At 39.4% G+C, this 12207-nt stretch overlaps 1 protein-coding gene across 1 annotated transcript in view; it reads left to right on the top strand.

Moving 5' to 3' along the window:
• Positions 1-11231, top strand: part of EIF4E3 (eukaryotic translation initiation factor 4E family member 3) — a 39530-nt gene extending 28299 nt beyond the window's left edge. Inside the window, exons 5-7 of the mRNA XM_041763876.1 lie at positions 1212-1278; positions 4699-4854; positions 9214-11231. Coding sequence (XP_041619810.1) covers positions 1212-1278; positions 4699-4854; positions 9214-9260 — 270 coding nt within the window. The 3' untranslated portion in view covers positions 9261-11231. The remainder of the gene's footprint in view (positions 1-1211; positions 1279-4698; positions 4855-9213) is intronic.
• The last annotated feature ends 976 nt before the right edge of the window (positions 11232-12207 follow it).

Raw genomic sequence — 12207 nt, 5'->3', positions numbered from 1 at the left:
AGGTCATGGTATTTAACTGCTGTCATCTTGGTTAAAAATTCAGCTAGGCTGCTTTCAGCTTATTAGAACATAGTAATAAACACTATTATTAATAGTTAATATGTAGCAAGCACCTGGCATAGAGCAGACATGCAGCTATTTATGGAACGGATCTTAAATGTTAGGTTTTTTTGCTGCAGTCACAATGCTAAGCCCGTTGAATGCATTTGTTGACTAATTTTATGGTCACAACAACCCTGGGAGGTCAGCTCGTTGTTATTCCCTGCTCACCTACAGAAACTGATGCTCCCAGGGGTTGATAACCTGTCCTATCACAGACTAAACAGCCTGTCAGGATTCAAATTCAGTTCTGGGAGAATTCAGGGCCTGAAAATTCTGGCAAGGAATGTGAATGGAATCAAGAACTTTTCGAGGGGGAATAACTGGAAGAACTTTCAGGCCTCCAGTTACCCCTGGGTGCATGCTGGCTGGCAACTGGATGGCCTTAGTAGATCTTGGGTAGAAGGGACTCCAGGTTTCTCACTTGGGCACGTGTACCAATTCTTCTAGGGAGAGGCATGCATACCCACATCAAATTCTACCTGTTAACGTAAATAGTCTGTCTCCGGTGGATGGAAATTTCTAAGTATTCACTAAACCAGAAATTTCCCTAAGTGCTCACCACTTTGGTAACCTTTTAAGTACCTCATAAACTGCAGGAAAACAGAAGGAAGGGAGGGTTTTGGAGAGAATGATTTTACTAATAGCATTCAGCTGTAATCAATTGATACATTTTCAATCAGTGAAAGCTAAAGAAATTGGAACATGATAAGTCACTTGAAAGCATTCCCCATTGTTTTGAACTTCATCACAGGTTTCCCTAGAGATTCGCTTTGTGGCTTTGGACACAAAGCTTTATGGACACGGTTTGTGACTTTGGATCCCTCCTATCTATCTGTGGAAAGTTACTTGTAAAACGATACAGTATATGCCACGATTGTGAGTGTTGACACCTGTGACCTGGGGATGTCTGCGGGTGCCAAATACGGGCATGAACAGTGCATGTGAAGCTGAGGAAAATGTGACTTGTTCAGCTCCTGAAGATACTTGTCTAAAAATATATGTGTTGTTATTGGTTTTTTTGTTTTTGTTTTTTATTTTATTTTATTTTACTTTATTTTATTTTATTTTTTGGTTTTGTTTGTTGTTTTTTTATTCTTTTCCCATGCCAGTCCACAGTTTGGAAAGAGTTGTTGTTAGCGACAATCGGGGAACAGTTCACAGACTGTGCCGCTGCAGGTAAAGAAGCTCATGCCGTCAGTCACCCACTCGTGTGTGCTTGGCTTGTGCTTGTCACTTGGAGAAGTTTGTTTCTGTGTGTTTGATTTTTGACATCTTTTGAAGTCGTTTACTTGGTTAACTGTGAAGTTACAGGGGTTTTTTCATGTGACCATGGCGTTTCATGTTATGTGTGTGTGTACATGTGCATGTTTTTGTGTGTGTATTACATGTATGTACATATGTATATGTGCATATATCTTTCCCCACATAGCTCATCTTAATAGTATCCTCAAACATCTGTCCAAAAGAAATAGGCAGAAAGAAAAGAAAATTTGGTTCTTAACACAGTTTGGGGTAGGTTTCTCATTCTAGTTCCTCCAGAGGGGTAAGTTTTCTGTGGTGTCTGGCAGCGTGGGGAGTGAGGCAAGCACAGTTTTTTCTGTACTTCTCCCCAACCCCCACTAGTTTTTCTCCCTCCTGTCCTACTCTTGGGCTCCTGCTCAGAGACTCACAAAGGCTAGATGGGGATGTGCTCAACATTAGGACTTATGACCCCACAATTGAAGCTAAAATATAAGGTCCTCAGGCATTTTCAAATACTGAGTGAACTTCTCAGAGCCTCCGTAAGTCCATTTTAATTTTGCTTTGTGTTTATCATGAAACCATCCAAAAAGAAGACGAACTGAATTGCTTGTGTAACGTTTTGTTTTTTTTGTGGCTAATGCCTTCAGAATGTTCCTGAGGTAACATTTAGAATAACACTTTACCTATTCAGTTTTCAGTTAAAACATTTTTTTCTTAGCTAATTAGTACTGATTAATTAGTCCTCAGATGTCTCAGACGGGGCCATGGCAAGCTTCACATTCACCTACTAGCAGTTTCAATAATTCTCCTTTTGTTTTGCTTCCTTATTACACCAGCATTCATTCCCTTAAGACAAAACCTGGGTTAAGATGAAATTGTCTTCAAAGTACACATTCCTTCTGTTTTAACAGGGAATAGTTAGCAACTTCACAATATGGAGCCAAAAATACGTCCTAGGTATAATTATAAACACATAAATCCCTGGGAGAGGAAGTTTCCTGTGCGAATTATTCCTGTTTCCAGAACCAGGGAAAATAGTCTAAGTAATAATAAACAGGCAGGATTGAGTAAAGAAGGCCTGTTGTTCCATGGTTGAGTTAGGAAATGAGTGCACCATTAACTGTCTGTTAAGCATTAGCTCTTCCATTACCCCAGCTCTGCCACCTGGAGCAAGTCAGCCAGTCTCTCTGGGCCTTGCTTTCCCCATCTTTAAACAGTGGCTCCTCCTAGCTCTTATACTGCCAGTACCCTAAAATAATTAGGGTTTTGCTGGTCAATTCTACTTTAGAATATTACATGTTTGCTGACGGATCTGCCTTTGCATAAGAGTTGCAGCCTTTTACCACGCCGTTTCTGAAAGTGCTCTGCTAGTAGGAGCCGCCTAGTTACCAAAAGCCAAGCCAAACTGAAATCCTGACGGCTCAGCAGATTCAGCAGCCATCCATTACAGCACCCTCTGGCCAATAGCGTAGAAATGGGCTATCCCCAAAGACTGTTTCCCTAAAAGGCTGATCTAGTGTCTTCATGGCCATTCTTGAGAATGCTAATGAAAATGGCATGAGCAGGGCTTCCCGCTTCACTTGCTGATTTTCTGTTCACATAGAAGTTCTGATTGTGAGCTCGAGCAAGTATACATTGAAGGCATAAATTCAAAAATAAGAAACCTGAACCAAAATGGAATTTTCAACCCAACAGTGTTTCTTGTAGCTAAGGGATGGCTGTTTTTTTAGAAATTTTGATTTTAAGTGTGACATATCTACAGAAAAGTACACAAGTTGTAATGTGTATAACTTGATAAATATTCACAAAGTAAACATCCAGATCCGTAACTGCATCCAGATCAGGGAACAAGCAGAACATTACCCACTGCCCCAAATCCTTCCTTGCCCTCCCTCCCCACGAAGGTGGCCACCAATGGCCTGCTTCTGATACCATAGGCTGATTTTGCCTGTTTTCAAACATTTATATAAGTGGCATCAATTAGCGTCAAGTCATACACATTTAGCCAGGATCAAATTCATTTTAAAAGAGAAGAAGGAAGAGAGGGAGGGAGGGAAGGAAGGAAGGAATACACAAAGGAATTACTTTACTGAAGATGAATGCCTTTGGTAAACTGGATGGGCCCTCCTTTAAATTGTATCAGAATACTAGGATGTTTTAACCCCCAGGCAGACAACTGGAAAAATTGATGGTATAAATATTTAGATGCACAGATTGAGAGCAAATTAGGCAAATTACACAAAGCATATTAACTACAGTAAAAGTTCCTAATTTTGATAATGCTCATCTTCTGCATTTTACTTATAGATGCTGAGCATGCAAGTACAGAGGGTCGACCCTGTATCATTAATAGGGCATGAGCACATAAACCAGGAGTAAAAACTCTTTACTCCTGTCATTTTGCTGCAAAATAATGTACACAAAGTAGGCACAAGGAAGCATATGAACGGGTGCAAAACCCTTTCTATCCAGCCACCATTCTCCCAATATCTACAAAGGAGGCCCCAACCCAGAATTTAAAAATAAATTAAAAATAAATTAAAAACCTACATTAATCAATATCAGTGAATGCTTTCATGTCCATTCACAGAAGCACTAGAAGAGCAGAGCTACACTCAGAAGATATTTACTTGTATTTTATATACAGTGCTGACAGATGGGTATTGGTTCCTTAACTCAAAGTTCAAAATGCCAAAACCTGGCAGGGAATGGCCAGAGAGGGAGCACTGGAGAGCAATAAGAATTGAAAGGACAGACAAGCAAACCACAAAAAAAAAAAAAAAAGAAAAAGAAAAAGAAAAAGAAAACCAGCATGAGCAACTTGGAGAACCTACAGTCTGGGTCCAGTTAGTATTGGGGCAAATAGCACTAACCACCCCACGATCTCTGAACACTTGGCAGGCAGTCAGGAGAAATACTTGCTGTTCTTAACAAAGACAGTCAAGCATCGAGGAAAAAGTTCATTTGAGTTCACTTGGCTTTCAGAGGACAGAGCATTATGCAACCCATTTTAGAAAAAGTCTCATCAAAACAGGCTAAGAAGAAATAAGTCAAAAAAGCTTTGGTAACACGTTAAAAAGGATAAATTACTTATCTGGAAAAATTCGTTTGGCTGGAACATGATGTTTATCTAAGTCCCTGGATCAAAGTAATGTGCCTGTTACAGCTTTTTTGTCCACTAACTTGCTTTTGTCCAGCGGCTCCCCTTAGAAAAACAGTATTTATTTTGTGTTCTCTTGTCCCACCTTCTTTTTATGATCTTATCCATAATTTACAGCTAAGATGAGAAGTGCTTAAAAAACAACACAGACCGGGAATTATCACCCATTTCTTTCTTCTCTGCCTTCTCCCCAGATGACGAAGTAATAGGAGTCAGCGTCAGCGTTCGGGACCGGGAGGATGTCGTCCAAGTCTGGAATGTAAATGCCTCTTTAGTGGGTGAAGCCACTGTGCTAGAAAAGATCTATGAACTTCTGCCCCACATATCTTTTAAAGCCGTATTTTATAAACGTAAGTCTTTATTTTCAGTTATTAATTTCTAGCTTATTCTATCAGTACTCTTAAAGACGGAGTCGATGTTGCACGTGAGGTAAAGGTAGAATCACTCCAAATTCCGTAATCCAGAAAATAACTCCTAAAATACGCATAAGTGTTTCAAAAGACGAAAGTTCAAGTCTCAAGAAATTAAAATGAGATTTTACTGTCACCTGAACACATGGATCAGAAAAGGTGACGCGTATTTTATTTGTTATTCAGATTTTTAAAACTGATCTTAAATTTGTCATGCTCAGGAAAAAAACTACCTTCTATTTGAAGCAACAATAACAAAAATGTTATTGTATGAGCTGGCAGGTAAGACATTCAATCATCCCTTCATAAACAGGAATTTATAATGTATAACATCTGTATTTGTGGAGGAACTTGTTCTGAGCGCAGGGGTGATTGAATGTCCTACTGAAATGCTAATACTTCCTCATTACGGGAGACCGTGACACAGAACGAAAGAGAATTCACGCACGGTGGTGAAATGTTAACAGTATGAATAGCTGTGTGGACCCATTGTTTCCATCATGATTCATGTTCATTGCTTTTGTGTGCTCTTTTGAAAAAGTCATCTTTTTTCATAATGAAAACAGCTTAGTGCTATTAAACCAATGTTTGGTAGATCAAACTGCAGGTTACACTTTTAACAGTGGGTTCGAGGAAAGTATTGACAGCACTACACATACATCTGATAAATTCCTATTTCCCAAACTGTTCCAAGAGTCAATAACCCAATTTTTGTTAACTGTGTGGTATTTCATTGATTCTAAGATGTCTTTGATGATAAGTATTATTTTACTATTACTAAGAAAGAAAAATAAAAGGCTCCCAATTAAACTATGATGCATTATTGATTCTAGGGTTCTTCCAATGTGGGCTGGGGAGCGCATCTTAGTCTTACTGAAATACACTCCATTATCGTTTAACTTTTCCCAAACCCTTGCCAAAAAGAGAAAAAAAAAAAGCAAACGTTCTTTTGGGATCGTCTTGGTATGATAGAGGTTATTAAAACAAAGGCCTCCCTCAAAGGAATCATAAAATCACAGGCTAAATGATTTAGATTTTAAGCAACAGACTGGTATGTTGCTGCAGATATTCAGCAGGTGCTTAGCTTCTGAATTTTCAGTGAAAGTTTAAATAAAAGACAGGAAGATGGCCCTGCAGAAGTCGATTCTTAGCTGTACAGTGTGGAAATTGCACATTTGTAGATGCAACTTTCAGTTGGGGAACATTAATTGTATTTTCAGCCTAGATATTAATTAAAAGGTCACCAAGGGTCTTTTCTTGTTTTTCTACTTCACAAGACTAACTTTCTGGAAGAAAATGTATTTCATGGCCATTTATGAATGGGGCTACAACATTCGTTACCACCTTTGAACCAGCTCCACATTTGACTCAAAAGGAGAGAGAAGCAATTTGGAGTCATCAAGTCAGGCACTCTGAATTTTTGTTCCCCTTCAACTGTGTGACCTCAAGCAAGTCACACCTTCTCATCCTTTTACTTTCTGGTCAAAATATTGAGGAGGTTGGTCTTAAATGATCTCCAAGGTTCCTTCTACTTCAAAATTCTCTGATTAAATTTCTAAGTAACACGGTTAGCAGCAGGTCCAAGATGATAGGAGTATTTCACTAGAAAATTAAGCCACAGAGTAGTTAGGCTAGTTGTTAGGGCAGTGGTAATAATCAGGTAAGACGGAACAAGGATGAGTCACTGCTTAGTTGTGATGGCTTGGAGGGAGGGGAAAGGCAAGCCAAATAAGGGGGAGAAGTTGCAACCTGGCCAGTTGAATCAAGCTGAATAGATGCCCTAAAGATAGATGCCATTGTGAAGTTTGTGAGTAATGCAGAACTGGCTAGGGTCTCTGTAGAAATCCATATTTTAATGGCATAAATTAACATTTAAAGACTCAGAGATTATTCAAATAAAAATTTGAATTGGAAAAAACAAGCAATTCTCTTTATTTTATATAAAGCAGGCAGTCCTTTACTCAGTAGGATTATTGTACACCACGTGCTGCAGAATTGATTTGGAAAAATGAGGTTTGGGCAGAATTCTTATTCACAGCATGATGAAGAACAGTCGTAGGGTGAGCTAAGTTAGCAATGGCCAACTCCATGCTTTTATTCTGTCTTGTTAAAAGGATCCTGGTGTAAGTATTCACAAGGGTACAGAAGCCAGGTGACATGGCAGGTTTTCCATGTAGAAGGAGCCCAAGCGCATTTGGTCAAGGCCTCCAGCAGGGGAGGTGAGGAGTGGGCTCTTGTTTGGTTATACATGATTTGGATACAGATGAATTATTTGAGATACTCACAGTGTACAAAGACGCTTCCCCCCACCCCAGCCCTATGCTTCCCCCATGCCGATTCTGTTCCGTTCTTCAGAGCAGCTGAATGACATCTTTTCTGATGTGAGAATACTTAGAGCAGAGGTTGGCAAAGTATGAACCTTATGCCAGACCTGCCCCCTCCTTGTCTTCTTTGGTAGGGGCTGCAGCTAAGAATGGTTTTTCACATTTTTAAATGGTTGGAAAAAATCAAGGGAAGAACGACATTTCGTAACACATGAAAACTGTATGAAATTCAAATTTCAGTGTCCATATATAGATAAAGCGTATTGGCACCTAGCAGTGCCCATTTGTGCACATTTCGCGTATGGCTGCTTTAGTGCTAACAGTGGCAGAGTTCATCATTAGGACAGAGAACCTGTGGCCTGCAAAGTATAAATTATTTATTCTCTGCCCCTTTCCAGAGCAAGTTCTCTTGACTCCTGGTTTCAAGAATTCTATATTCTTTTTTAGCCAAGGCTCACCTAAGGCTGAAAGAACGTATGTCTCGCAGGCCTCCCCTATTTCTGAACATTCTATTCTGTCTCCACAGCCTGTCACAGTCGCAGGACTTCAGTATCTCAGCCATGACCACCCCAGACTGTCCCTCACATTTAGAGTAATAAAAAATCTCTGGACAGTCCATATCTCTTGATTTATCCCTTGGAGCCCAGCATCACTGAGAGGTCTGGGGCTTCTCCTTTGACTCTGCAACACTGTATATTTTACTGCAGAACAGCCCATGTTTGCTTCGGTCCTGGCCCTAAAAGTCTGCTTTAAAAAGAAAAAAAAAACATAAAAGGTTAAATATTTGTGAAGTTCTACATGCAAAAAGCATTCTGTTAAATCATTTTTGGTTGTAGGCTATCCTTAGGAATTTAGCCAGCCCAGGGTAACCCTGGGAGCTGTAGGGTACACTTTGCCCAGGTTTCATCCAACTGAAGAACAGGTTGGGGTAAACATCCAGGATGATCCTGGGGGGAGATGGTCCCTTGCCCACCCTTTCACCCCTTCAGACACTAGTCTGAAGAATCCAATCTATATTAAAAGCAGAGAAATAGGAGGGGCTTGACAGATGAAATGGGCCAGCCCATCGGTGCCTTCCCAGGACATGCCATTCACTGCCCATAGGGGAGGGTGTAGGGAGACAAAGCACAGAGAATTCTGAGTTGCCTTTGGCTTTATCAGACCCAAGCCTCAGGGACCTTTCCCCTCAAAAGAAGAGTATCTGCCCTGCCTTCATGATGATGCTTAGCCAGATTCTAGGAAAAGAGGACTTTGACACTTGGCCTTTTTTGCCTTGGAAAAAATGTTATATATTTTATGAATGTCTCATTTCTCACTTCTACTTTATAAAATTTTAAGTCTTTGAACAATATTTTTGATAGCATATTTTTTTTTATTCTAGCATTCCTAACTGTATTAGTGATTTGCAAGCCAGACAACAGGACTGGAAAAAAAAAAAAATCAAAACCATTGGAAAAAATAAAAAACCCATCGGTTTTAGGAAATTTCACTTCCCACAGAGAGGGTTCTCAGAGGTGGGGGGGGGGGCGTAATACGATTGCTTACCCTGTTGTGTTCTTTGCTTTGCTTTATTTTTGTTTTATTTTATTTTTTAAGATAGGTCTGTGCATGGCCCCGGCGTGGGTAACATTGGGTTCCCCTGCCCCATGCATCCTATGGGGTGCATCCCCCACCCCGTAGCACTGAAGGCCCCACATATTCTCTTCATCAGCCCGTGGGGATTACTCATCCTCTCGGCACAGCAAGAAGAAACAGGCAGCATGCCCATTGCTTGTTTATTCCTTGTTTTAATTTTCATGATTACGTTTCTCAGGAAATGCACGCCTTAGCTAACAGTTACTGGCACAAAAAAAGGTATTTGCGTTCTTGCCAGCCTTTGGGAAAACTGAATGAGATGCCTTAGAGAAGGGTTGCCCCATCCTTTGCTTAAAGTTTTCTTTCCTTTTTTTCTTTTTTGTTTTTTTCTGTCCTTTAGCCCATGAAGAGCATCATGCTTTTGAAGGTGGACGTGGAAAACACTAATTGCACACTCTGTAAAGAATTCTTTGTCCTTTGCTGATTGGTTTTGGAAACGGTCTTAACAGGAGGGAGAGTGAAGAGAAGACTTGCCGAAGCCCGATGCTGGTCCATTTAGAGTGGGTTTCTGTCCTTGCAGATGGGGCAATTAGGGCTCAAAGTGGCAGGTGGGGTGGGGGTGGGGGGCTGTGTGGGTTTCTACCGTCACATTACTTGCTTTTTTTTTTTTTTTTTTTTTTTTTTTGGCTTTCTAAATTCTCTGTTCTTTCCACTCTGGGTTTTTTTTTTTTTTTTTTTTTTGTCCTTTTAAATTTCCTTATTCAGTCTAATTATTGTTTTCTACACTCCCCTTTCATTGAGGCACAAGAAATCGGTTTCCCTTTAAGTAGCTCTGCTGTACCTAGTTAATGAGAATATGCCTAATCGTGACAATACTGCTTTTGAAAACCACAGTGTACTTGCAGGAATACTAGCTTGGTGAAACCTGTCTTGATTATTTGTTGTGACACATTCCTACACACTGTGCACTGGGCATTGTTTTTTTCTGTCCCAGGGAAAAGAAAAACCATACTTATTCTGATTTTGCACTGACAGCACACACATCTTTTATTTTTCCTTTTTTAAACTTTTTTTTTTTTTTAGCGATAAAAGGAAAATAATAGTTGGGTTGCCTAACATGAAAACTATAATCACGGTTGAACATCAGGATATAAATCAAACTCTAGGTCTTCACAACCTCTATGGAAGTATTTCTAACCAGAATTTCAACTTGGCCTTTTCAAAGGATAGGCATAGAGTGGTAGCAAAGGATTTTTCCTGGTAGGAAACCTTGTATTTCTGATTGGAAGAGGGAGTGATATTTTAATTGTTTGAATTAAAGCTGCTTCTGAATTTTGGGGTTGTGTGCCCACTGAGGGCTTTCCACATCCTCTCGAACACACTTTGTTAGATTTTCCCTTTTTCCTGCTCACACAGTATGTCATTTCCAATAATCAATAGCCCTCCTGCCTGGGCAGCTCTCCCCTGCCTTTTTCATTTAGGAGCATCAAGGTAAACCTCATTTCCAGGATGAATGTGAACATTGACAAAGTGGAACTTTTGAGTGCATTCTGTTGATGCTAATTTTTTGGAATTGTTAATATATGTTGCATTATGTTACCAAATAAATACTGGTTTTAGTAGAAGGAAATGGCCACCCTCTAAAACACTGAGACTTTTTCAAAATGTCTTCATTTCCCTCTCTTGACTCTGCCAAGCCTCCTACTGCTTTTACCTGAAAAAGGCAGGGCACCTTGAAGACACTTCCTCCTGCTGGCTTTTTTCTGAAACCAGGGAGCTAGTGCACGCTTATATATTTCACAAAAGGGCCCAGTGCTCAGATCTTCGTTGTACCCAGGGTTTTTAATCCCTCTTGCGGTATTGACCAGCAGAGAGAAATGGGGTCACTTCAAGCCTCCAACCTGCATTTGTAAATAAAATTTTCCATTTGAACATCCTAAAAAGACTTTCAACAATCTCTTTATGAAAGTTGTGCCCTTCACTTGCATTACTAACCACATCAACCATAATCTCAAGGATTGTAGTTTAAAAAAAACTCCATTTCTAAATGTGTTTCTTCAGTGATTTCAGAATGAGGTTATAAGGGTATGAGACCCTTTTTCAAAAGCCTGGAACTTGCTTCTCTAAACATTGTACTAACATCCAACTTATTTTTAAATTATTCATCAAGGATTTTTAAAAAATTATTCTGAACATGAATTTAAATTCTTTTTTTATAATATAAGTATTTTTCTGATAGATTAGAAAAAAAGAATAATTGACCTATCTTTGTTTTAATTGTCATATATATTTCCATAAGTAAATGGATTTTGAAGTATTTTATTTTTTTGAACTTTATTTAAAGCATTGTGATGACATGTTCAGCTTCTGCATGTATGTAGCCTTTGAAAAAAAAAATAAATAGGAATGCTAGGCTCACATTAACGTTTTTGAGTTTCTGTTGTTTGTGATCATGGCACACGGCTTTACGCACAAAGTAGGTTTTTACCCCAGAGAACTTCTGCACCAATTTCTGACCCTGCGGAAAATACCAACTGTGAGAAGGACTTAATTTGCCAAATGTTAAGAACCTATTATCTAAATTACTTTAAGAGTGGATTTTGTCAGATTTTGCTTTGGAAATTGTTTTAATTGAATATTTAGTTCCTAATAGACTTTGTATGAACTAAGCTGATTTAATCAGTCTAAAAACCTCTCATTACCTTCTTGGATTAAAGAAGCTAATACTCTTTTAAGATACAAGGAAATATCTTGTGGGGCATGTGACTTTTGTTTAGGGCCGTGTACCCATGCTGGGGAAGGTGGCAACTTGCAGTAGGATCCTGATTTTTCAGTCCAGTCCTTGCAGGGGCATGCAGCCTATCCTCTCTACGGAGAGCCATATGGAAGTCACAGTGCTGACTTTCTTACTTCTGTTGTTTCTTAGGTCTGGATGCACAGCCAGGGTCTGTGATGGAAACCAGTATGCATTTTCTCCTCCCATTGTCCCACACTAGATCACAGGCACTTGCTTCCATTGGGGAGGCTTCACCTATTTAATTAGGATGGATAATACCCACTTAAAGTAACTTTTCTCCTGTAAGCAGTTCCTGAAGTGTTGACTTACTCCACTTAAAGATTCCCTTCTAGACTTTCCCACATTTCTGAAACGAGGGGATAGTTTACAGTGAACTTGTCCATTTAATATAATGTGGCTCTTAAATTCATGGTAAAATTGACAGCAAAACAAAACAAAACCACACACACACACACACTCACACACACACACACAAAAGGAAAAACACAACTCTAGTAAACTTTAAATACTTTGAGTCATTCTCAACTTTCTTCTTGACTTCAGCTCATGTCTATACCATACACACAGTTCTAGGACCTCAATAGATGAATGAAACTT

This window comes from Vulpes lagopus, chromosome 7, assembly GCF_018345385.1.
Source record: "Vulpes lagopus strain Blue_001 chromosome 7, ASM1834538v1, whole genome shotgun sequence".
Lineage (NCBI taxonomy): Eukaryota > Metazoa > Chordata > Mammalia > Carnivora > Canidae > Vulpes > Vulpes lagopus.
This window is presented reverse-complemented; position numbering and strand designations above follow the sequence as displayed.